The 27,964-nt window shown below is 36.1% G+C and overlaps 1 protein-coding gene and 1 non-coding gene across 3 annotated transcripts; both read left to right on the plus strand.

Moving 5' to 3' along the window:
* The first annotated feature begins 60 nt into the window (after positions 1 to 60).
* On the plus strand, positions 61 to 27,964 carry LOC126973860 (SWI/SNF-related matrix-associated actin-dependent regulator of chromatin subfamily A-like protein 1). Of its 2 annotated transcripts, XM_050821209.1 has the most exons (15): positions 61 to 450; positions 5,836 to 5,951; positions 6,421 to 6,521; positions 8,998 to 9,132; positions 10,641 to 10,746; positions 12,119 to 12,202; positions 15,908 to 16,088; positions 18,585 to 18,735; positions 23,257 to 23,421; positions 24,254 to 24,407; positions 25,000 to 25,128; positions 25,828 to 25,953; positions 26,825 to 26,884; positions 27,325 to 27,496; positions 27,610 to 27,964. In XM_050821209.1, the coding sequence occupies exons 1-15, from the start codon at positions 111 to 113 to the stop codon at positions 27,672 to 27,674; spliced, it is 2,085 nt and encodes a 694-aa protein (XP_050677166.1). In that variant the 5' UTR covers positions 61 to 110; the 3' UTR covers positions 27,675 to 27,964. The 2 variants fall into 2 exon arrangements, with proteins under 2 accessions (XP_050677166.1, XP_050677167.1); XM_050821210.1 differs by lacking the exon at positions 27,610 to 27,964 and having other exon boundaries at positions 27,325 to 27,585.
* Positions 23,793 to 23,865, plus strand: Trnat-ggu (transfer RNA threonine (anticodon GGU)). Its single transcript has one exon. It is a non-coding gene; the product is annotated as a tRNA-Thr (tRNA).

Raw genomic sequence — 27,964 nt, forward strand, 5'->3', positions numbered from 1 at the left:
TTGTAAACATTATAGCTAATAATATAATATTAATAACAATATAATTTAATTGTTGTTGATGATCGGAACTTACAAATACTATATTTTTGTACAATAAATGAATTGTTATAATGGCTTGTAGTAAAGAAGAAATAGAAAGAAAACGATTAGCTGCTTTGCAAAAAATTAAAACAAAGCTAAACACTACTAATTCACAAGAATCCCGAAATATTTCGAATAGTATTTCGAGTCGTAGTGTATGTGGTAGTCCAGTCTTAAAAACATCAAACACCAATGCTTTTCATCCATATCAAAAAACTGAGAGAAAAATTGGCCTCGAAAATGCAGTTGTTGATAAAGTTGTTAGTGGAAGTGTTTATCTTATATCTGAAGATCGATTCGAAGTCAATCCTTCCGAGTTTTGTACACCACTTATAAATGTTTTTAAAAGTATTCACTCAAAGAGTTATGGTAAGTTTTCGATCATTTCAAGTTTTGGTTAATATGGTACTTGATAAGTAAATTATGCTTTAGTGTTTTTCTTAGAATAATTTACCCAGATACCTATTATAAATTTGTAATAGTTTTCCTTCAAGTTTAGAGCACTCTCCCTATCTCAAATGCTGGCTACACATCTTAAAACCTAATACTAGAGTATTGCAGATATCCATGGGCAGCTGGTTTTTACTTCCCAACAGATAAGGCCCATTTGTCGAATTACAAAAACATAACATTATCATGAATTTTATGCAAAAATATGGGATTTAAGTGCTCTTCAAAATAATTTATATACCCTAAGATTAAGTACCAAGTAAAATAAATTAACTCCATCTAAATTAAAATCACTGTATACCAAGGTCCCTAAAGTAAAATGTTTTATTTTCCAAAATAAATATACACACATCAGAATAATATTACATTTTGTTTAAATGTTCTTTTTTCAAATTCATAGTCAAATTATTTATTTATTTATATTTATTCAACTTTATTCAATTAGGCTTAAATTAAATGCTTTCCAACTGTCACTATTAAATATTTCTTATTACTGAATCTACCATATGTTTGGAAAAAGTTGAGCTTGCGAGAAGAACATACAAGAAACTCAACTGCCATTCTTTTCAATCAAGTAGAGTATTTTACAATGGCTGTAATATACATAACAAATTAGTTTGTAAGGTGCTGCATCCAGTACATGAATTGTGTTTAAATAATATAAATTATTTCATAAAATGTAAGTAAATTGTATAAATACAAATTATCATATATTGGATGCATCAACCTTTAAAGAGCTTTAATTTGCTTTACTTGCCAAATTAAATTAATGCTTACTAAATCTTGTTACACTGTAGCAGTAAAATACCAAATACTACAAGAAAAAAACATTCACTCATAAAAGTAAATGAGTGTTTTTATTTTCCTACTTTTATTACGAATTTTCATTTTCTGGGGGCTGTTCATCTTTTGGTTCCATGTCCCTGATACATGGGGTAACCGGTGATTAGGGAAATAGACGCAAATAATCTTGACGAGCAGCTTCACTTTTACAGCTGCAAAAGCTGTAACAAAAGATAAAATCAACATATTTTTCAATTGTGTAATTATGAAACATATGTTGTTAATTTTGATCAAGCTCTTTAATATTTCAATTCAAATTAATAATTAAACTACCATCGTGAGTGTATTTATTTCAAAAAACATGGCACCAATTTGTAAAACAAAACCATGACAGATGTGAAATTTGTTTGAAAAAGAACTCTTCGAAAACTTTTTTATTTTTCCTTAATCTGCCAACTTGCTTCCTGCCTTAGATACACATTAAACCTATTTGCAAGATATTCAAATTGCGAATTTAAGTTAATTAATTTCGAATACGAATTTCCGCCGGCTTCCTCTGTAATAATTTATTTTTCAGTTCCTTGGAAATAAGTTCCTAGTTGTAATGCATTGTTGGAGAGCTATGAAAACAGTTCTGTTTTTCAAGCCAAGTTTCATATCTTTTTTAAAGCATTGTAGTGGAAAAAAATATTGAAATAATATTGTTTTTCGCCTCGTATTTTTGAATATGAGATTTAAATTGATACTTTTTTTTAAACAGAACAGCAAATGTAGTTTTTTGACTTATTTTGAAGAAACCTATAAATGTTCACTTTTGCATAATGTAGGTATATGGGTGTTAAAATTATTACCATTAATAGTCACCCCCTGTCAACTCCTAACGGGACTCACAGATCACTGGTGAAACTGCTAATTTTCACTATAACTTAGTCTTCAATTCCTTCTGTGAGGAAGTTGACAGGATTTTTACTCCATTAATGGTAACAGTAAACAACAAACATTGTTTTAATGATTGGGCAACAATGGGTATCCACAAAAGTCGTAAAGACTTATATGACCTTTATTATGTTTCTCATTATAATAATAGTGAAGAATTTAAAATATATGTAAAAAATACTCCAAGCTCTTTAAAGTGGTTTGTCATGAAGTGAAAACACATTTCATTGCAGATAAAATTAAAAACAGTAATAATGAAGTAAAAGTGACTTGGAGTGTAATTAACAATGAAACTGGTAGATCGAATTGCCATAACATCTCTATCTGTTTAAATATTAATAATCGCGTTATAATTTCGGAAGTAGAAATTGCAAATGAATTTGATAAATACTTCTCCGAAATCCCGATTATCACGACCAAAGACTTTAACTCTTCACCAAAAGCAGTACATGATATGCTTAAATTACACGTACCAGTATCTTAACAATAATATTTAATGAATGCATATATGAGGGTGTGTTCTCTGACCTCATGAAATACAGCAAAGTTATACCTTTGTTTAAATCGGGCAGTTCTTTTGACCCTGCTAATTTCAGACCTATTTCAGTGCTGCCTGTTTTTAGTAAAATTTTTGAAAAACTTTTGCTTCAACAGCTACAAATGCATTTTTGTAAATTAATGAAGAAAAATCAATTTGGTTTCACTAGGGGCTTATCAACAATTAATGCGGGTACTAAGTCTAGTACCCGCAGTGAGTCCATTGAGCACATCTTTGACGCCTGGGAAGAGTCACAGGATGCTTTGGCCCTTTTTTGTGATTTGTCCAAAGCATTTGACTGCGTCCACCATGAAACTTTACTCCTAAAACTAAAGCATTATGGAGTGAAAAATAGAGCCCTAAATCTGTTAAAATCATATTTAAGCGAAAGAGTTCAGATAGTCGATGTAAATGGCAAACGGTCTTCGGGTAAACCTGTGGGAATAGGTGTTCCACAGGGTTCTATTCTCGGTCCTTTCTTGTTTCTTAAATATATTAACGATCAACCGTTTGTGGTAGATGATAGCCATGAGATTGTATTGTTTGCTGATGATACTTCACTTATTTTTAAAGTTAAACGAAGTGCAGATATTGATGGCGAGGTAAACAATGCAGAGTGCATTGTTTACCAATAATCAAAGATAGTGCGTTGGTTTGAGACGAATAATCTGCACTTAAACAGTAAAAAAAAAGTGTTTACGGTTCGTTACACCAAACATAGCGGAGGTACTTATAAATGATCAGAAATTGAAACTTGTGGACACTACGGTCTTTTTGGGTATCACGTTAGATAAAAAGCTTCAGTGGGGTCCACATATTGCCCAACTAGCAGATAGACTCAGTTCTGCTGACATTGACATAGTGTTTGCATGCAAAAGAGAGCTGTTCGTGCTATATATCAGCTTGGTTATAGACAGTCTCTCAAAGAAAAATTTAAAGAAATAAATATTATGACTGTTCATTGTCAGTACATTTATGAAAACTTAATATACGTTCACAAAAATCGTCACTTTTTTGCTCTTAATAGTGATTTTCTTTATTATAACACTAGAAATAAGGGATTGCTTGTAACTAATTCTAGTAGGCTTCATAAGATACATAATAGCTTTAAGGGTAAATGTATACACTTTTATAATAAAGTCCCAGCCACTGTTCAGGCATTATCTATGTATAAATTTAAATGCTATATAAAAAAATGCCTCTGTCGTAAATCCTATTACTCCACAGCTGAATATCTATGTGATTGGACAGCCTGGGACTAGATTATGATTATTTTATAGCAATAGCAATGAAAGTACAGTATTGTATATTTTTATTAAAAAGAGCGCAAAAAAAGAATGCTGGGAGAGTTTCTTGCGCCGCTTCTTCTCTCTCAGAGCGCCATTTGTTTCCGAAGCGGTAGTAGTATCTAGTATATTAGAAATGACATCAAAAAGAATTCTTAAGGAATCAATTTTGAGAAAATAAATGCCTTTTACTATGTCGAATTACCAATAACCTTGGAATAGTCGGTCTACGTATTATATTTCAAATACATAGAATAAATTTTCTCTGTAAGTGAATATTTAAAAAATATTGAATAATTATTATTTAACAATAAAATTATTAATATCCAATGGGCTTGATTTTTAACGCTGCGTAGAGATGTGTTTCCTCTCTGCATCTTTGCCGCATATATCATGGGGAATGCTTTTACTCGTCTCTCATAAATAAAAAAAACATTATTCGTAAACCGATACCTTTATCTGCAATTTACTGGATTTTTTTATGTTTTTATGTAAAAAAACATTAAATTCAAAGCTCCATAGTGATCTGTGAGTGACCAACCCATGCAAGTGTAACGCACTAACTTTCCTTCCCGCTTCCATACCTCAGCCGCCGCCACACCATACTTTAACAGTTGACCCTGTAATAAGTCCATATAGAACAGATTGAATGATCCAAAGGTTTGTCCAAAATCTCTCCTGTTGTAATAGCTTCATGTTTCGTACTACTTTCAGATTTCATCTTAATCATTTTACGGCCGTTCCCAGTATACTATATACAGAAAGAGATAAATTATTAATTTCTACTGTCAGTAATTAGCAGTCAATAATCTGAAGCTGTCCCAATATACCCGATAAGTCATTTTTATCGCCTTATATTGAGACGCGTGAGTTGAAATTTCCATACAAACTTCTATCGCTAGTAAGCTATACGTCGTCCCATTGACAGACAGCGTGTACGGATAAGGTGAGTTAGTCGATAAGTTTATTGGGACAAAAAAATCAACGATAGTTACGATTTTTATCTCAAGTAAAAGATAGACTGAATATTGGGAACGGCCATTAGACAATATTTACATAACATCCAATAGAATAACGAAGAAGTGATAATCTTCACTTCTGTGATTAATTATACAAAAAATAATAGTCCGAGCGCTCTTTCAAACTGAGCCAACCGTTCGAGTATCATGGGTCGTAATTTTTGGTATATCTTGTTCAACTCTCAGGTTGTGGCTCCGTCTACAGGATCTACTTTATAGTTGATAACCTGCTCAACCCCAATATTTGCATATTAGATATTGACTTGAGATGTCGCTCTCTCAAATCTAAACAATTTGTTATTTTAAAGTGATAACCTTTTTTCTGTGATTAATTCTGCAAATTAAATTTGTAACCAAAATTTATGATCGATGCGGGACTCGAACCCGTTACCCATGCGTTCTTGAACGTTCATAAATTTTACAAATTTAATTTGTATTACTTTAATTGTATAATTCTTTTTTTAATGGAATAGGAGGACAAACGAGCGTACGGGTCACCTGGTGTTAAGTGATTAAGCGTTGCAGGCCTTTAAGGAAGGTGTACGCGCTTTTTTTGAAGGTACCCATGTCGTATCGTCCCGGAAACATCGCACAAGCAAGCTCATTCCACAGCTTTGTAGTAAGAGGTAAAAAGCTCCTTGAAAACCGCACTGTGGAGGACCGCCACACATCCAGATGGTGGGGATGATATCCTAACTTGTGGCGTGCTCGAATTCGAATTAAAATAAAATTTAATTTACAGATTCCAAATCAAAGCTGTGGAGTTTTTCGATTGATGACTATCATGAGTTGATGTCTAAGGTGTCCTCTTTGGCACCTTTTATTGTATTAGGACCTCTGCCAGCCTATGTTTTGAAAGTGAGTGAGGTTTATGTATGAATTTTAATGATTAATACTTAGATTAAGAATTGGTCTCCACGCACACAAGTATCTAATAGTTCCTCTTACGGCAACTATTAGATACTTGTGTGCGTGGCACTCAATGGCACCTTTCAAATTTTGTAACATACGCTTCGTGTTGTTTTACATTAAAATCATTATGTGATCCCGTTGTCTTTCTTATTTCTTGTACTATTATTTTAACAAAGTCTTACTACGCAAACCGGCATTATAGTTTCAATTATTAGCAAAGTTTAACAGAACATGTGGCACGTCAACGTCACACATTGTTCGACACTGGCTCGAGTACGGCCACTTCGGCGTAGTATTCGTTGCCGCACTTTGCGACTACGCCTGCTGTATCTAGTTGGAGTGCAGCAAAGACCAATCCTTAATCTACGGATTAATATGAAAGTTTTACCACACAATATTATTCTATCAATTTCAGATTTTAAAAGATAAAAGTGTGGATCCGGATTCAGTGGATCTTTCACCCATAGAATCAACACTAAGGAACAAATTAATGCCATTCCAACAGGACGGTGTAAGGTATTTATAATATACTAGCAGATACCCGCGACTTCGTCCGGCATACATGACTAAGCATGTAGTACTTATAAAAAACTTTACTAACTTTATATTAAATGAAGATATCGTCATATTTTATCAATTTATATAAAAATAATCTGATAGATAGTTAACAACTGTAAGCAATCTACCAACTATAGTTAGTTGAAATTAAGTTTCTTTTTTACCTCCTGAGAAAGTTGGAAAGATATAAAAATTCTTATTAGTTATTCATTTTGAAATATTCTTTCAATTTAATTTCTGAACGACGGAATCAAGAAACATGAAAGGAAAAATTAAATTGCTGTTTTTATTTAAATCCGTGCATTTTCATATTTATTCACCTTTTAAACCTTCTCTGGACTTCCACAAATAATTCAAGACCAAAATTAGCCAAATCGGTCCAGGCGTTCTCGAGTTTTAGCGAGACTAACGAACAGCAATTCATTTTTATATATATAGACTTGCTGCCCCAGCAAACGCTGTATTGCCATATTAAGTAATAAAAAAATTTTTGGGGTATAAAAAGTAGATGCAACGTAAACTCAGACCTACCAAATTTATCGTACTATAATTATTGTATTCGGTTGCCATCTTGCAACCTTATAGCGGATTTGAAGATGGAATAGAATAATATAAAAATCGTGATACAAAAATAGTTGTAGATCGTAGAAGGGCGAAAATTTGAAGTTGTATCTATTTTTTAAAATTAAAAAAAAATGTCATAAAAATAAAAAATAGTGGTGTAAGTGCGACGCGTAAGCTCGTTTGTCCTTTAGTCTTCTTTGTCGCCTTATCCCGTTACGCGGAGTCGGCTCTTGTTATCATGCGGCGCCATGTAGATCTTGTTTTCGCGTCTTCGTCACTGAGGCCAAGGCGTTTCATGTCCCTTTGGACATGTGTCATCCAGGTAGTTTGGGGTCTTCCCCTACCCCTCTTTCTTGCAGCCATGGAAAGGCACTTTTTCACCACATAATCGTCGGGCCTACGCATTACGTGTCCGTACCATCTGAGCCTAGTTTCTCATATTTTGTCGGTTATGGGTGCAACTTTAAAGCTTCCTCTTATATCGTTTGTCCTTTAGTAATAAAAAAAACTCTGTCATATTCGGCGCTGGCCCTAGCATTTAAAATCAGTGTAGAGAAATATAGTCTTTCACAGCTCTTTGTTCGACGATGTCACACTACAAATTGTATAATTGCGCATATGCTGTTTCGTGTACTTGGCTTTATTTTATTTTTTTGAAGTTTACCGAGATTCACCTCACTAAGAAAGATACAAAATTGGGTTCCGTGTCATTAAAACGTTGTGCTTGTATTACGCAATAAATATTCCAAAGAAATTAAGTGTATCACAATCGATAATAGCGATTCCAATAGCTTTGACTTTTATTAGACCTAGGCTGGATCACTTGGCGTTGCGTAGAGACGTCGCTTTATTATGTGTCTTCTACCGCATTTATCACGGGGAGTTTTCCGAAGAGCTGTTCAACCTGATACCTGCCGCCGAATTCCACCTTCGCACGACACGCCACAAATTAGGATATCATCCCCACCATCTGGATGTGTGGCGGTCCTCCACAGTGCGGTTTTCAAGGAGCTTTCTTTTCCACGTCCTACAAAGCTGTGGAATGAGCTTCCTTGTGCGGTGTTTCCGGGGCGATACGACATGGGTACCTTCAAAAAAAGCGCGAACACCTTCCTTAAAGGCCGGCAACGCTCTTGTGATTCCTCTGGTATTCCAAGAGAATGTGGGCGGCGGTGATCACTTAACACCAGGTGACCCGTACACTCGTTTGTCCTCCTATTCCATAAAAAAATATTCTGCGCTATTCTGAACTGTCAAAATACATTAATCTCTCTAATTAAATCAAAACCAGTGTTTTATAAATATCATATTTACAAAAAAATTGTTAACGAATCGACCTTGAAAAAATTTAAAGTCACTATCACGTATGAAAGTTGAGCCTAGAAAGATTGATGCTCGGCAAATTTGTCTTCCACATATTTATTTGAATTTATTTAATCTTTGGTGTTTTTAATTATTAGGTATATGCATTGTAAAGAATGAGTTCACTAAGCAATTTACCAGTGGGAGGCTCCTTTTGCACAGGATTCCGCCTATTTCTGCCGTGAAGCAGTAATGTGTAAACATTATTGTGTTTCGGTCTGAAGGGCGCTGTAGCTAGTGAAATTACTGGACAAATGAGACTTAGCATAATATTATGTCTCAAGGTGACGAGCACAATTTATTGTAGTGCCGCTCAGAATTTTTTCAGTTTTTCATGAATCCTGAGTGGTACTGTGTTGTAATGGGCAGGGCATCAATTACCATTTATTTTCATAAAAAAGTGTTCTATGAACATGTTATAAACAAGCATTATGATAACACACATTACATGTGTAACCAAAATTTATGAACGTTGCGGGACTTGAACAAATGAAAATGATAATTACAGGTTTGGTATTGCCAAGCGCGGCAGATGCATGATCGCAGATGACATGGGCCTGGGGAAGACCTTTCAAGCTCTGGCTATAGCGAGCTACTACAGGCATAACTGGCCGCTCTTAATTGTTACTACATCCTCCATGAGGTATTATAATAAGAACATTAAAAAATATCTCACACACGCAAGCACAGACACACACACACACACACACACACACGCACGCTCGCGCACACACACACAACTTTTTTAGTGAGTTTGCTAATAATTATGCCATAATCTTTCGGAAGAACCTAGCCTCTGCAACTCAGTGTATCCTACCGCAGAGGGTAGGGCACAAAACATTGTGGAACCATATATTATTATTGAATTTAGCGTACAGGTCACCTGTTGTTAAGTGATCACCGCCGCCCACAATCTCTTGCAGAGGAATCACAGGAGCGTTGCCAGCCTTTAAGGAAGGTGTACGCGCTTTTTTTGAAGGTATCCATGTCGTATCGCCCGGAAACACCGCACAAGGAAGCTCATTCCACAGCTTAGTAGTACGAGGAAGAAAGCTCCTTGAAAGCCGCACTGTGGAGGACCGCTACACATCCAGATGGTGGGGATGATATCCTATCCTTATTTTAAATGATTATTAATATAATTATTATAATTGTATTATGTATACTTACTGTGGTCATCCTATAATTATTAAAAACGTTTATTAAACGGAAGATTTTTTCAAACTAACAAGTATAACTAAAACAATTTGTTATTTTTTTAAAGTACCCTCACTTTTAGGATTAATGACACAAATTAATTTGAAAACAAAATTTATGAACGATGGGGGACTTGAACCCGCGACCTCTCGCGTTCCGTGCGAGCGTTCTTCCAACTGATCCAACCGTTCGAGACCCGCATTGTTTGTAAATTTTGTTTTCAAAATTTATTTTTGTGTAAGGCATTGGGTGTTTGACGTTTGAGTATTTTTGTTTGCTTTTTACATATAAAATTTATTGTAATATTTAAAAAAATGTGAAACGTTGAAGCTGTAAATGTTGATTGATGAGTTTATTGGCACTTCTTCCCATTAAAGCTCAACTTTTTACGAAGTGGTGATAAATGATAAAGGAAAAAACTTTTAACATTCATAAGTGTCATTTCTTAGACCTAACCGAATAATACAAATGATTTAAGTTTTCTTTAGTGTTAATTCTGCCAATATTTGTTTGTAAAACAATTCGACACGTGTTTCGCCTCTACACGAGGCATCCTCAGGACGTGTTGTCTCGCCAAAATCTGGCACGAGATTTAAATCTCGTGCTTTTGGTGAAAAACAAATATTGGCGGAATTAACATTAAAGAAAACTGAAATCATTTGTATAATTATGGATTTCCGCAAAGTAACGCCTAATTCAATAAATTTTCTAACCCAATAAGGTGATTTTGATTTGATTTGAAAACTTTGGCTCAGTTGGAAAGAGCGGTCGGACCGACCTTGAGTCCCGCATCGTCCATAAATTTCGGTAACGCGAAGATAGTTTTGTTAGATACTTTCGGATTCAAATTCAGTAAGTGCGAAGAATTTCCACGGGTAACCTAGTCTATACTAATACATGAAATAATGTCAGCTGTAGATTGGCGGGCAGTTAATATTATGTACCTCGTTCCAGGGAGACCTGGCAGAGTAAAATTCACGAGTTGCTCCCGTCTGTGCCCCTGATGAACATTGTCACGCTGACAAGTGGCAGGGATGCCGATATGGTGGCAGACGCTCAGGTTAGTTGTTGGTTAAGATGTTTTTTTAACAAAAGGGGATACGCGTCACCTGATGTTAAGTAATCACTGCCGCTTACACACGAAAGGAATCATCATGACAAGAGACCGACACTGACACCCAAATTAGACAGCCTAAGGACGTTTGTCCACCGCCACCGTCACCGAGAACGGGATTATTTCTGGTCGAGATCTAGTTGACATGACGGCGATCGTTTGTCCATTGTAGTTGTCGTACGTAGAAATAAAACAAACTAGGGAACGGCCCGACGACAACTTCTGCTTTTGTACGTAAAAAGGCGTAGGCGATGCAAATAATTATGGATCTCTCCGATACTAGGTACGTGAAAGATACATCATCATCATGAGCCGAAAGACGTCCTCTGCTGGACAAAAGCATCCCCGAAAGATCTCATCCAACGTCTCGATTGTCAACAATTTCGAGAGTGCATTTCCTAATTGTTAGGTAGGTGTGACATGAACATTTGAAATGATCTTCGTCTTGTCCATGTTCATTTTGAGACCTAAAACTGGGGAAGCTGTATTAAGGCCATCGAGCATAAGGCTCAAGTCTTCCATGGTCTCTGCCATGATTACGATATCGTCTGCGAATCGGAGGTGAGTTATTTATTCGCCGTGATTGATTGATGCCCAGCCTATTCCAGTTCAGAAGCTTAAAGACAATAAGACATCTTCCAACGCAGCGGTGAACAGCTTGCGCGATATGACATCGCCTTGTCTGACTCCCCGCTGCATTCGAATAGGCTTCGAAATCTGATCCTGGAGACTGACTGACATGTTGGCGTTTCCATACAAACACTTCAACGCTTCGATATATCGATAATCAATGTGCCAGCTCTGGAGTGACTGAAGCACCGCACAGGTTTCGATCGAATCAAAGGCTTTCTCATAGTCCACGAACGCCAAGCATAGTGGCTGGTTATACTCCTCCGTCTTCTGTATCCGTATTCTGCTGCTAAAGCCTTTTCGTAATCCGGCTTGTTCGGGAGATCATCATAAAGAGATCCTGCTTCTTCATGAAGTCAGCATCTGGCCTCGGGTGTTCCGCTTTCCATAACCAAATTGCCCCACTCTCAACTCATCGTCGCTACGTTTGCCCAGTTTTGCGTTGAAGTCTCCCATGACAACGTTGAAGTATAATAAATATTTTTGAAGTATAACTGAATATTGAAAATAAAAAAATATTATGGGTCCCAAATCGAAATAAACATTATCCTTTCTCTCAAGTTGGACTAAACTGCACTCCATGAAGAATTAAAATCAGTTCATTAGCTTAGGAGTCCATCGCGGACAAACAACGTGACACGTAATTTATGTATATTAATATGTTAAGTTATTTTAATAATGATTACAGACAGAAGTGGTGATCGTTAGCTATAAAATAACATCAATGCATACAGACCTGTTGAAGAGAAAGAAGTTTGGAATTGTTATCATTGTAAGTACTTTTATATTTATAACTAGCTGACCCGGCAAACGTTGTTTTGCCATATAAAGTATAATTCACGCGATAGTTTTATAAGTAATAAAATATTGCCTATATTATAGCCTGTACATCATTTTGTTCTATTGTCAATAGTTTTTGCAGCGCACGCAAAAATAGGTTTTCGATTTTACACCTTGTGTTACAAAATGGCAATTTTATTACGGATCCCTAATTTTGAAAAAAAAATATATATATAGCCTATAGCCTTCCTCGATAAATGGACTACCCAACACTGAAAGAATCATTCAAATCGGACCAGTAGTACCAGAGATTAGCGCGTTCAAACAAACACTGCAGCTTTATAATATTAGTATAGATTATTGCAAGTAATAATATAATTATAAAAATGTATACACTTTTATAATAAATTCCTAGGCGGGTCTAATGAGACTTAACACATGTATCAAGGTGACGAGCGCAATTGTAGTGCCGCTCAGAATTTATGGCTTTTTCAAGAATCCTGAGCGGTACTACATTGTTATGGAGCGTATCAATTACCATCAGCTAAACGTCCTGCTCGTCTCGGCCCCAAAAATCTCTGGAGTTACCAATAGAAAGCCACATTATTTTTTGAGTGTCGTATTAAATCGTAAATGAAAAGACTCGTAGAAATCGGATGTCCAAAGTAATGAGAGAAAAAAACGCTTCTTTAATGATGAGAACTACAATATGACTGTTTTATGTACATAATATCTCTTTCTCATAATTGGTGTTCAATGTGGCAACAACATATATATATGCATATATATGTTACTTACTAGTGGACCTGACAGACGTTTTCCTGTACATACGTCTTAAATTTGAAAAATCGGTCCAGCCGTTAGGAGGAGTTCACTAACATACACATGAGCAGGAGAATATTATATGGACGGAAATGAGAATCTAAACCATTCTCGAATCCACCTGAAGACACACAGAAAGTTTCAATAAAATCGGTCCAGCTGTTTAGGAGGAGTTCAGTTACAACAGACGCACAAAATAAATATATATATACTAGCTGACCCAGCAAACGTTGTATTGCCGATATTAAAATCGCGACACAAAAGTAACTGTTGATCGTAGATGGGTGAAAATTTGAAGTTGTATGTATTTTTTAATGCTGACATAATCAAGCAAATTAAAAAAAAATGTCAAAAAAATTAAAAACAAAAATGGCGTGGACCCCCTTAACATTTAGGGGGATGAAAAATAGATGTTGTCCGATTTTCAGACCTACCCAATATGCACTCAAAATTTCATGAGAATCGGTCTTTTTACTAAAAACACCGCGACATGAGAATTTTATATATTAGATATATTATGATATACGAGGGGAGGCTGATAAGTAATCTACCTAACTATGAAAGAAAAGACTTTGATGGCTAGTTTTTTTTTTATTTTTCTATATAGTCTCCTGCAAGTGAAATACACTTATGACATTTGCAAATAAGTGACATCATGCCGTTATAATAGTAATTTTTATTTTGCTCGTCAAAATGGTCAGTCACAGCCTCCTTCATTTCTTCGTCCGTCGAAAATCTGCGACCCCTCAATTTTTTCTTTAAATCTTTGAATAAGAAATAGTCACAGGGAGCCAGATCTGGACTATAAGGTGGATGGTTAATTTCTGTGAAGCCGTTTTTGCTCAGGGCTGACCTCGCCGTTAAGGCTGTGTGTACAGGAGCATTGTCTTGTAAAATCAGAACACCTTTGCTGAGTTTGTCTCTCCGCTTTTCTTTGATTTGTTCACGAAGCTGGTCAAGCAAGTTTGCATAATATTCAGCATTCATTGTTGTATTTTTAGGCAAATAATCTATCATCAAAATCCCTTTGACATCCCAAAATACGGTGGCCATTAGTTTTCCAGCCGACGGCCGAACCTTGAACTTCCTTGGCGGCTTTTCTCCTTTAAATTTCCATTGCATTGACTCTTGTTTGCTTTCCGGATCCCACTGGCGAATCCAAGTTTCATCACAGGTCACAATTCGAGAGATAGTCTCTTCTTCTTTACCTTTGACCAGGTCTAGAAATGCCTGACAACATTCTACTTGCCTTTGTTTGTCAAAGGGGGTCAACATTCTAGGGACCCAACGCGCGCTCACCTTGGACATGCCCAAATGTTCGTGAATAATTTCATGAACTCGTTCCTTGCTAATGCCCACATCTCTGGCTATCTCCCACTGATTGATTCGCCGATCTGCAAGAATCAGTTTCTTCACCTTTTCAACATTATCTGCGGTAACAGCAGAAATTGGCCTTCCACTACGTGGGTCGTCTTCCAGGCTCTCACGGCCATGTTTAAATTGCTTCGACCAAAACTTTATGACGAATTCAGAAGGACTTGAATCACCAAACATCTTAAACATGCGCTCTCTGATCTGCGTAGGCGTATTTCCTTCTTTACTTAGGAATTTAATCACTGCTCGATGCTCAAATTTCATCATTTTACAATTTTCTTTCGACATGGTGAAATCAAAGCCGCGCCAAAAAAACAAAAGCAAGCGAAAAAAAATAAGCGTCATAATTTTGAAAAAGGAATAAATATAGAATATGATTTTGCAGTGGCCAGTTCGATTTTCAAAACTTTCTTTAACAAAGTAGATTTTATATCAGCCACCCCTCGTAATCTCTATTAAGAGTTGTTTGATATAGCGGTACGTTTAATCAGATTTTTGTTGATCCAATACCATATACGTACGTGACTTATTAGCAACGTTCGGATCAACAATTGCTCGTCAATAAATCTGTGAAATTACCTAAAATTTATACATATCCACTCCATTAATTTATATCATTTGGTCTGTCGAAGATTCTGTATAAATGATGGCGGTAAAGAAAATACAAATATTTTATTTTGTCTCAAAAGAAAAACGTATTATACAAACAAGCCATGTACAAGTTACTACATACTCATAATACCTACTACACAACATTATACATCACAACCTTTGGATACAAACATTAATAAGAAGCCTACATACTTATGTTTGGTAAATGCATCTAGACAAGTAGGTACGAAGTTTTTATTGCCAGGACTTCTTAAAGAACCTAGGCACATACAGACAGTAGGTCTTATGTGAAGCAGACATAAAAGCTGATGCCTTTCCAGAAAATTGATATTTTGCTGGAGTGCTAGGTATGTAGTCTACATTATGACAACAATCTTCTAGTACATGGCTGAGCTCTAACTCCTAACTAAGTTTCCCTGTGTTTAGGATATTAGTACTCCCCGTGTATCGGTCTGTTATTCCATAGTTCAAGAATGTGTATGTCTGACTATTATAATGCACAAAATGAGTAGTAGTTTAATAATTTTGAGAGGAAAAATAAATAAGTAATCTCTGGTACTACTGGTCCGATTTGAATGATTCTTTCAGTCTTGGGTAGTCCATTTATCGAGTAAGGCTATAGGCTATGTTTTTTTTTCAAAATTAGGGATCCGTAATAAAATTGCTATTTTGTAACACAAGGTGTAAAATCGAAAACCTATTTTTGCGTGCGCTGCAAAAACTATCGACAATAGAACAAAATGATGCACAGGCTATAATATAGGCAATATTTTATTACTTATAAAACTATCGCGTGAATTATACTTTATATGGCAAAACAACGTTTGCCGGGTCAGCTAGTGTAGTATATAATTAATTTTAAGTTAAAAATAGTAGATGTATTTGACAGGATGAGTCGCATTACCTCAAGTCCCACAAGGCACAGTGCACGGTGGCCTTGATGTCGATCGCGCGGCACTGCCCACGGACCGTGCTACTCAGTGGCACTCCGGCCCTCAGCCGCCCTGCAGAGCTCTACACGCAGCTGGCGCTCATAGCACCCGACCTCTTCACCTCCTATACTGAATACGGTGAGCGGCCGTCCAATTCCTATTACGATATTATTGCCAGGGGCGTGCATTGTTTTTCTAGCAAGGCAGGCACTGATGATCTACCTAATAGTTGAGCTTTGGAATATGCAAAGATTGCTTTTTTTATGGAATAGGATGACAAAGGAGCGTACGGGTCACCTGTTGTTAAGTGATCACCGCCGCCCAAAATCTTAAATGCTTACCGTAGGACTCTAGTAAGTATTTAGCGTAAGGAAAATATTGAGACCCACTTCTCAAGTTCAATAGAAGTTTGGTTATAAATAACGGAACCAAATGAAACTAAATTAACTTTAACACGTCTAGTGCTATATTTATTTAGGTTTTTTACGAGGTAGGCACTGCCTTATTGAAAAGAGCGCAAAAAAAGAATGCTGGGAGAGTATCTTGCGCCGCTTCTTCTCTCTCAGAGCGCCATTTGTTTCCGAAGCGGTAGTAGTATCTAGTATATTAGAAACGACATCAAAAAGAATTCTAAAGTAATAAATTTTGAGAAAATAAATGCCTTTTATGCCTATTTATTGCTTATATGATATACACGCCCCTGATTATTGCAAACGTCGGGAAATAGGCAATTGCAGGTCGAGTATGAGTTTGAAGGCCGAGCCGTAGACGAGGACTTCACTAAATACGAAACAGGTAATTGCCATTTCCCGCCGAGGCATATATAGTGCTTTTCTCAAAAGAATGCAGGAAAATAAAACACACTGTTTATATTATAAATTAAATTTAATTTACCTTTAACTTCACTGGAAGCAGGTTTTACATTGCCAATTTGGGTTCTGATCTTAAATCTGGTGGAGTACAAACAATCAAGCGGCAATTCAGCTTTGCCGCCAATTCTTTTTTATCATCTGTGCCGACAGGCAAACGCAAAGAGACTACTGTCAGAGATACAGACTGTATAAGAATGTCAAAAGCGATCCGATCAAAGAGTATTTAATAACCCCAGCACGCCACTTCATACAACATTGAGGGAGCGTTGTAATGTTCCAAATTCAAAAAACGCTCCTGCGATGGGTTTGATTTTCTTTGTCCGAAAATTCGATACTTCGCGTGTTCTCTTTTCGAAAATAATGACAATATTTCATGCATGTTTGAGAAAATATAAATATAAAGTTGACGGGGCAAGGCCAAGCATATATGCTTGACCTTGCCCTGTCAACTGACAGACTGCTGACTGTAGTCAGGATCTTCGTGGTTGTGTAACAAGTAAAACACACTCTTACAAACACACTGCTTCATTATTTGTAACAAACGTTACTATCTTATTATTATGTAATGAAGACGTTCCCGGCATGCGCGTGAGACACAACTAGGGTTGCCAACTGTACTGTTATACTTTTTACTGTTGAACAAAAATAAAGTATACAAAATACTGTTTTCAGCATGCAAACACATTATGTGTTATACTTACTCGCTCACACTTTGTTTTATTTGGTCAGAGGGCGGTCACTGCTGCACAGCGTGAACGTAGCCACAAACAAATCATATCGAGTTTCTGAACGAATTTGTCAATGTCAAATATTCAAGACTGTCAGTGACAGACATGCGAGTGTATGCGTTCTCGTTCTCATTCTCAGGACATATAACCTTTTTTTACGTGGATCGTGAATTACCTTATTTATTTTAATTTTAGTTATAATTGTGGTGAGGCGTATGAAGTTTTTAAACAAGATTAAATTAGTAAGTTGTGCGAGAAGTTCAAAAAAATATGTATTTAAAACAATAAATAAATAAAATACGGTTCATTTTTTTAAAATACTGTTTAATATTCTTCACAGACCTGAATATACTTTATTTCTTGTAAAAAAAGTTGGCAACCCTAGACACAACCGCCTTTAGCCTATAGCGGCCTTACTTACATTATATAACGTATGACAAGGAAAGATCCTCGGTATTGTTTTTAAAATGTGTGTCGTTAGCATTACTGACGTCACAATTGTTGATTTGCTAGTGATCACTCATAATTGGATCATCGAAAGAAAACTGCTCGAGTATTTGATCACCTTCGTATATTCCACGGGCAGCGTTACCACGTCCCAGAGATGTCCGTACCGTATGACAGCCTGAGCACGAATGCCCTCAGTGTCGCCAGTGTGGCCGTATTTATACTTTACACAGTGTAATCAAATGATGATTTATGAACTTATTTTCACTAAAATTGTTAAACTGAATTATTCTCGTTTTTATAATAAGTGTGTTGTAGTATTTACGTTGATATATAAAAACTTACCATCTTATATACCTAAACCTTCCTCATAATATATTACTTTGCCTTTTCGTGCCACATTAAATTAGTTATGTAACCAATATGTAAGGAGGCATAGTAACAGATTTCGTGTTCGTTACCCTTCTAGAAGGGAACCCTTAAGATGATAAACCGTCGCTCAAAGATCTCTTCCCTCCTTCCAAAGGAATAGATGCCCTTTAAATACATGTGACAGCACTATAATAAGCGTCCGAGTATGTTGACAGGTAAGCGATATTGCGCGGGAAAGCAGACGAATTTCGGTTGGGACATGTCCGGACAATCGAACCTGGCCGAACTTCAGGTTATATTGCAGAAGAGGTTCCTAATACGACGCACTAAAGAACAGGTGCTAACTAAACTGGAGGAAAAAACCAGGTTTGTTATATAAATTATTGAATGCACGTTCAAACTTTCCTCACTGTTATGGGGGGAGGTGAATTGTCGATAAAATTTACCACACCACTAACGGCTCCAATAAATTCAATTCTAATAATCTACTAACATCATTCACTGTTCTACACGCTCGCACCATATATGAGTTTTGCCTATAGTTACTACTAACAGCAGGAACACAAAGTGGAGGGCTATATCTAAGAGTTTTTTTAGGTACATTAAAATTAACTTTATGCAGCAGATCTGGGCAATCGACATGATTGCTTATAATTTTTAACATAAATAAAAAGTCAGTTATATTTCGCCGTTCTTTCAGTGGTAAGAAGTGAAACTTTTTACACAAATCAACATAGCTATTAGAATCGTAAGGTACCTTAAATCTAAAACAAAGATATCTTAAAAATCGCCTCTGAACGCTTTCTAGACGGTCAACATACGTACTATATGTAGGATTCCAAATTTGTGAAGCATATTCCAGATTACTTCTAACAAAAGTACAATATAGCATCTTAATAGTCCTAATATTTTTATTGAATAAGGCGTTACTTTGCGGAAATCCATAATTATAATCTGGCACGAGACTGCTCTCGACTCAGTCTCGTGCCAGATTTTGGCGAGACAACATGTCCTGAGGATGCCTCGTGTAGAGGCGAAACACGTGTCGAATTGTTTTAAAGACAAATATTGGCGGAATTAACACTAAAGAAAACTTAAATAATTTGTATAGTCCTAATATTATTAAAATTCTTTGAAATTCGCTTAATAAAACCTAATGCCTTTGAAGCCTTGTTAACTATCTTATCAATGTGATCATTGAATAGCAACTTAGAGTCATGGTAAACGCCGAGATCCCTCGTACCATTGCATCTAGAGAGCACCTGACCTCTTAATGTGTAATTTGTTTGTAGGATGTTAATCTAACGGGTATATGTGACTACTGAACATTTTAATGTATTAAGTTCTAGTTTATTAGTAAGACAATACTCCTCTAGGCGGTTGAGATCCTCTTGAAGGGCAATCATGTCAAGGATTGATGTTATTGAAGAGAATATTTTCATATCATCAGCGAAGGAAAGTAAATTGGAAGACTTGGGACCAAGTAGTGATCCCTGGGGAACACCACTAGGAACTGGAACCCAACTAGAAATGTAGTTATTTAGTACAACAGCTTGTGAACGATTATCTATGTATGACGAGAACCACCGTAACAAGTCACCCCGTATTCCCGACTGAGATAGCTTACATATTAATGTATTGTGGTCGATTTTATCAAACGCCTTACTATAGTCGGTGTAGATTACATCGACTTGCATACCATTATCCATAGTGTCAGTAATAAAATTGTTGAGAAGTAAAAGATTAGAAACAGTAGATCTACCTTTCAGAAATCCATGTTGGAAGGGACTAAAGGTGTTTTTTAAGTTAGCATACAATTGCTTATATATGACCCTCTCAAAGACTTTAGCAATAATGCAAAGTTTTGAAATTGGTCTATAATTCGTAATTTCAGATCGAGACCCTTTCTTATGTACTGGTGTAATAAATGCCGATTTCCATAACTTAGGGACAAAGCCAGTAGAAAGTGATTTACTGAAAAGCATGGAGATAGGAAGAACAATAGTGGAAGAGCATTTTCTAAGAAAAAATGACGAAATGTTATCAGGGCCTGGAGATTTTGTTATATCTAGCCTATCAAGTAATAATTTTATTTCATGCACATTAATATCAATATTTTGAATATCAATATTAATATTTAAATCAGAACTAAGAGTTAAGTCACCGTTATCTGAAGAATAAGAGGATATGCTTCTATTGTTATGTGTCGTGGGGTTAAGAAATGTTGTTTGAAAGTATGTTGAGACCGCATTACAGATAGTTTCTCCACTGGTTAAGCTATTATTATTGTATGTCATTAGACTAGGCATACAATGAGATTGTGACCTACTTTTCACAAACTTCCAAAAATGTTTTGGATTTTTTATAATTGAATCCTCAGTAAATTTCATATACTGTTCATAGCAAATAGATTCTAATTGGTTAACTTTATTACGTAATAAATTATATGTAAAATAATCCGATTTGTTACCGTAGTTCTTAATTTTTTTATGGTATTTACTTTTCTCCTTAATCGCTTTTATCAGAGCTGAGTTATACCAAACTGGATACGAATAGTTCCGTGCACGTTTTATTGGTATATACTGATTTTGAAGGGCATATACCGTTTCATTTAAGAAGCTAACACACTCGTCAATAGGGTGAGATAAAAACTCGCCTTCCCAGTCAATACCTCTGATTCTATTGTTAATATTTTGAAAATCACCTTTATCATAAATATAGCGGAGCCGCGGCGCGTGATCTAATAACGTGGTTTCAAATGATTTTGCATCTATCAACAAAGCAGGGTGGTAAGTATCAATGGGTGTAAGAGGATCGGCGCACTCGGATACATAGATTAATTGGTTTGAAAAAACTAGATCTAATAGTCTGTTCTGTTTGTTAAGTATGCCGTTAAACTGATGCAGGCATAATGCGCTCATTTCGTCCGTTAGCGAATACTCATCCGAAGAACTCATGCAAGTACTATTAAAACTACTAGTATCTGTAGGTTGCCAAACAATACCGCTTAAATTAAAATCACCAATAACCAAAAAAGCATCGGAAGGGTTGAATGATGACGCATAATGTAATTTTGTGAGGAAGTTTGCCAATTGATTACTAAATGACAAGCCGTTATTCTGCTCGCACAAATAAATAACACAGAGATACAAATCAATCCACTTACGTGTATTTGCTTGTTTGATGCGTACACTTATCCAAAGGTCTTCTGCTGTTGAGTTAAATTGCGGCAGCAACTTAACTTGCAAATGTTTACGTGTAGCTATTAAAACACCACCGCCCTTTGTTTGACCCGTTAAACTATAATCACGGTCACGTCGGCAAACTAGGTACCGATCATCCAGGAACTCGGAGTCAGATATGCTGTCTTCTAACCACGTCTCAGTAAATATAATTACGTCATAAGAATTTATACAGACTTTACGATAAACTTCATTAGTTTTTGTTCTTAGACCACGGACGTTCTGATAATAAATACTTAAATTATAGATATTATAAGACATTATCAATACTATTACTTAAAAACATAATACGAATCATTTTAATAATAATTTTAAAGGTATGCGGTGTTGTTTTACTCGTGCATTTATTAGATAAATACGTAATTTTAAGAAATTGCGGGTAGATTCTAAATACTGTGTCTAAGTAAGAACAGTGAGGCATACGATGAAGATGGCAATTATAGGCAAAACTCATAAGGGTAAGCGAGACAAACATATTGTACGTTTTAGTTATCGAAATGAACAAAGTAACAAAGTTGTAAAAGTGACCGGTTATAAGCAAGTCAGGGGTGCAAAACAATTTATAACTTATCAATCCTGAAATATTAAACACAAACGATAAATTATTAATGATAAAGGTTACACTTAGGTAATGGGGATGTCCACATTTTAAACAATCTTGTTTAAATTATTTTCTTGGCGTATAACAAACACTCTCGATGTCTCATCACGGCGCACATGAATTTTACTATGTTTAACCCACACAAATTTATAATTCTTTTCATGAGCAACGTTTTTGGCAGATGTTAAAAGCTTCTTAAGGTCCATACTGAGGTGGTCATTAATTTTAATAATAAAAAACATTATATACATGTAAGTCAAGCCTATATTGAGATAGGCAATAGTGGCCTTATTTATGTATTTAGTTCGACTGAGCTATTTATGCGGCGAGCTGCTTATGTATTTGCTGCCTGTTGGGTCGTTTTTTTATGGAAAAGGAGGAAAAATAAATATTTTTAGGAGTAAACTTCTATTTCGGTGTGCGTGTTTATCTTCTTATCGTCCCAGAATCTGAGCGGGATTTACAGACTGCTACTGACGTCTGGGAGCAATCTAGAAGGATCTGTTCCCGCTGTTCGGACACGCTCCTGCACTATTTTTTTTAATTAAAATTACGGACGAGACGAGCAGGAAGTTCAGCTGATGGTAATTGATACGCCCTACCCATTACAATGCAGTGCCGCTCAGGATTCTTGAAGAACCAAAAATTCTGAAGCGGCACTACAATTGCACTCGTCACCTTGAGAAATAAGATGTTAAGTCTCATTTGTCCAGTAATTTCACTAGCTACGGCGCCCTTCAGACCGAAACACAGTAATGTTTACACATTACTGCTTCATGGCAGAAATAGGCGCCGTTGTGGTACCCATAATCTAACCGGCTTCCTGTGCAAAGGAGCCTCCCACTGGTACTTCGGTAGCGGTAGTGTTTCTCTTGCCTCTATGCAAGAGAGAGAAAAGAGGCCGGTAATAATACCTATGATTTAACGTAATTTATCTGTGTATTGGCGTTTTTTGTTTGCCTGCATCCTTCACTGTTACTTCATCATGTTAATTGGGCAAAGATTTTATTGAATAGACAAAAAATATTGTATATCAATCTTCAGAGAGTCTGTAATACTGGACCGGTCGCTGCTGCAGTTCAGCAAAGACCAGGAGTTGGGGCTCAGTCAACTGGCGCGGTCGTACACCACGAGCCGGAGTAGTGAGCGACACACCGCGCTGGTCACCTTCTTCAGCGAGTCTGCCACCATCAAGATACCTGCTATATGGTATGCTTGCTGTACTTCGCAACTCGTACTCCACACACAGTTGGAATTTAAAAAAAAATCGGTGTCAATTTAAAGGATCTAATTGCTTGCTGAGATTTTTTAAATAAAAACGACGTGTTTGTGTGGTTTACGGTTATGGACCGCGAGAGGTCGTGGGTTCGAGTCCCGCATCGATCATAAAATTTTGTTTTCAAATTTTATTTGTGTATTAATTAATCCCAGAAGTGAGAATTATCACTTTAAAAACGTAACTAATTGCTTAGTTTAGCAAGAGCGACATCTCAAGTCAATTAGATTAGTAGATCCTGTAGATGAAGCCACAACCTGAGAGTTGAACAAAGCATACAAGATTTTATGACGATACGACACTCGAACGGTTAGCTCAGTTGGCAGAGCACTGGCACGGTACGCGAGAGGTCGTGGGTTCGAGTCCCACATCGTTCATAAAATTTTGTTTTCAAATTTTATTTGTGTATTAATGATATTCTTAATGATACCACAGCCTGAGAATGGCGCGAACACCCTGAGGCTATTTATTTATAAATGTTTATTGTACCATATTACATTGTAACCATTTTTTTATGAAAAAAAAAAACTCGCTTAGTTTCTTGCCCGATCTTCTTAGGTCTTAGCCGCATTATTTCGAATGGATGGTAGTTTTAGACGTTTAATAAGTGATTTTAAATCCAATTTTGTATAAAAATATTTGGATTTCAATACTACCGCTGATAACAACTCCAAGGGCGGTATTGTATTACGTACCGCTCAACACCAGGTGAAGTATTCCTGTTCTAGTCACTTGTTCACATTATGATCAGACAATATCTTTCAGCAAATACATAAGACAGCTGCTGAAGGATTTCAGCGGCAAGTTCCTGGTGTTTGCGCACCACAAAAACGTGGTGGACGCCATCTGCCTGACGCTGGATGAGACCGCCACCAGCTACATCTGTATCGTGGGCTCCACTCCGGCGCACACCAGAGCTGTGAGTTAACATATCGATCTATCAAAAAAATCCAACACATTTGAAATAGAAATGAAGGGATGTTCAGCTGATGATAACTGATACGCCCTGCCCATTCCAATGCATTGCCGCTCAGGATTCTTGAAAAAACCGAAAAATTCTGAGCACGGCACTACAATTGCGCTCGTCACCTTGAGACATAAGATGTTAAGTCTCATTTGCCCTGTAATGTTTGTATGCTAATTAAAGTTTGCTAACCTCGACCCTAGTTGAGGTTTCTGGTTATTTTGTTTCTTACAAGCAGGTTCTTAGCTGGAAGTTGGAATGTAATGTAATTATTATTGTACTTCACTTGATTTGATTGCATTAATGAATTTGTAGGTAGGTGTATATATATTCTATAACAATCATGGACGTACTATACGGATGGATATGGATGTACTACGTCATCATAAAATGTCCGGCAGCAGCGTTAACATTTATTAAACATCCATTCAAATTAACATCTTATTTCGTGGCGTTTTATACAGATAACATTAAAAATAATTAACACCTTATTTCGTAGCAGTTTTGTTCAAAGTCTAATTATTATTAATATGATATTTTCGGGCAGGATCTTGTGGACAAGTTCCAGCACGGGTCATGTCGGTGCGGCGTGCTGTCCATCACAGCGGCCGGAAGCGGCCTCACGCTCACTGCTGCCGACCTGGTGCTCTTCGCTGAACTGCATTGGAACCCTGGGGTCAGTTTCAGTCAGTAGAATTTGCATGCTTCATTGTAATCAATGTTATAAACGTAAGTCTCTCCAATGCGCGTACCACAGAAACTCAGAAACGAGTACCGGTACGAGCAAGGAACTGACCCCCATCCATCAAGAACGGTTCCGTTCTTACCTGAAGAGTGTGCTTTTGGAGATATAAAGACAGGAAGTTTCGCCCTCGCCGTTTTATCATTTTATTACAACTACCTCCTCCTCCGTACGTTTTCCCTCCATCTGCTGCGATCCTTAGCTTCATGAAGAGCATTGTAGAAGTTGATGTTCAGAGAAGATCGTATTTGGTCCGACCATTTCGTGGGACTGCGTCCTTTGTGACGTTCGCCATAATACACATGCCTGTCACCATCATCTGTTCAAGATTGTTACCCTCTTTACGAGCAATATGTCCGAAGAACTCCAGCATCCTCTTGCTGGAATAACAATTACTACATATACCTATAAATATTTGAACGGTAATAATAAACCTAGCCTCTAATGTAATTTGATCTGAGTATCTTGCGCCCATATTTCTCAGGTCTGAGTAATAATAATCTATTCGATTATCTGTGATGATTAATAGTAAAACAGAGCCGTGGCCACGTAGTATGAAATTCATTTGAAATGACAGCCGCTGTCACCTTAGCTCTAGTTTTTAGTTAAATGTGTGTTTGTTACTGTATACAGATACTGACGCAAGCCGAGTCGCGCGCGCATCGTATAGGACGTTCGGGTGCCGTGTGCGTGCGATACTTGCTCGCCAACGGAACCGCAGACGACTACATGTGGCCCATGCTGCAGAACAAACTGAATGTAAGAATAACGATAACCTGTGTCTTTTCATTTTTATTGCGAGACTTTCGCGCAAACTTAATTTCAATAATATATTAATCATATAAAAAAATTATTTCAATAATGTACAGTATATACACATTGAAGTTTTCACTAAAGCCTAATTCAATTTCACTTATAAGATATACACAGTACTAATCTTGCACAATACGTCAGCTGTATAGCTACGGATATACTGCTGTAAGCATTTCGGTGACGCGAACTCACCCATTCAAAAAGTGTCTAACTATACATATTTTTTTAAATTATTTATCGCCTGTGCCAGTCTGAGCATGTCGGTGACGCGAACCCTTAAGATTTTCCTCTACCAAAAAGTGCTCAATGCGGCTAAAGAAGTTTTTACTTCAAAAAACCAAAAAAAGAACTAAACATTGATGATACTATTGATAGTAGTGCCACATTATAACTGCTTGGCAGAAGGCTGTGGTATCCATCTCCTGAGACGCCTCCGTATTCCTTCCACCAAATTCCTCATCTGCTGCTGTGGAAAATTACTGGCTATATATGATTACTATATAGTTCCAAATGATACTTTTATGTTTAATTTAAATTTAAGTCAAGTGTTTAATTACTTTTAAATTAAATTGTAGACCGAAAGATATCCCTTGGGGAAGCCCTTTGAGCTGAATAATGTTTGTATTAAATGTAATCTTTTAATAAATACTCGCAAGCGTGTTATTGTTCATTCAAATTAGTTTTATTATTCATTTCCATAATTATGTAGTAATACACAAAGTTAACAACTTGGAGAATGAAATGAAAGTAATTTTACTTTATTAGATGCTTTTGTATGATCTCTACACCTTAAATAATATGAAAGTTTTATTTTCAGGTACTCAACAATGTTGGGCTTAGTAAAGACACGTTTCAAGATACGACGATGAAGCACCAGGTACATATTTACATATTGTCTTTAAATTTTTTTTCATGCATCTAGAAATAACTAATAGAAATAAATAATTATTTAACCATCGAATTGAAAGCCAACCATATGCGCTTTGCGATTGCGATTGCGATGACTGTTGGTATATTATACAAAATGTAAGCTACTAAAATTGAAAATCTTAACTAATCAATCAAATTTGTAAGTCATTTAATGATTTTAATATTATAACGATCGTAAAATTATGTAGGAGATGAGTCTTCTAGGTTGGCCAAAATTTTAATTTTTTTTAAATAGAGATTCTAATAAGTTTATTATGAGAACTATTTGTTTACCGTCTAACATATTTGCTTTATTGATTATAAATTCATTAAGTACATCTAAATAATAATTATTGTTAAAATCAATAATTCTTGAAAATTAATTCATATATATTATTAATATTTTAGGAAAACAATAGCAGTATACTGCAATATTTGTCTCCGAAAATAGCAAGAAATAAAAATGAATATATACCTGGAACTAACATAAGGCTTGCTACAGCTCAGGAACCTGAAAATTCTCATAAAAATAATGCCACTGACGATGATAATGTTGATAATTTCTTAGAAGATGTCGAAGGTGATGAATTATTAGCGAATTTGGATTTATGATTGTTAATTTATTACAAATTTAATGTGAATAAATATAAAATTAGTATATTTTAATAATGCATTTTATTCTAACACTTCAAGCCGGTCCTCAACAAATTAGGCGCACCGCTGTTTTGCCGAAGGTGATCCGGAAGAAAAATGAATAAATAAATATAAAATATATTTAATGACAAAATAGATACATAAAATAGAAATTAGCAGCGCTTTCCGCACTAGGCAGGCCAGTGTCGCGGAAAACAAATGAACATACAAATAGGTACGGTTAAGTTACAACAGTGGTTCATGAGTGAGCTTCAAATCAAAGTTTTAATGAGTTCTGTAAATAATATTGCAATAAGTTTTACTTCTTCCTGATTTCGTCATATTTATTTGTTAGTGATTGAAAATAATATTATGGTGATATTTACGCAACCATTGATGTGGAAACCTAGAGGTC

The sequence above is a fragment of the Leptidea sinapis genome, chromosome 30, assembly GCF_905404315.1.
Source record: "Leptidea sinapis chromosome 30, ilLepSina1.1, whole genome shotgun sequence".
In the NCBI taxonomy this organism is placed as follows: domain Eukaryota; kingdom Metazoa; phylum Arthropoda; class Insecta; order Lepidoptera; family Pieridae; genus Leptidea; species Leptidea sinapis.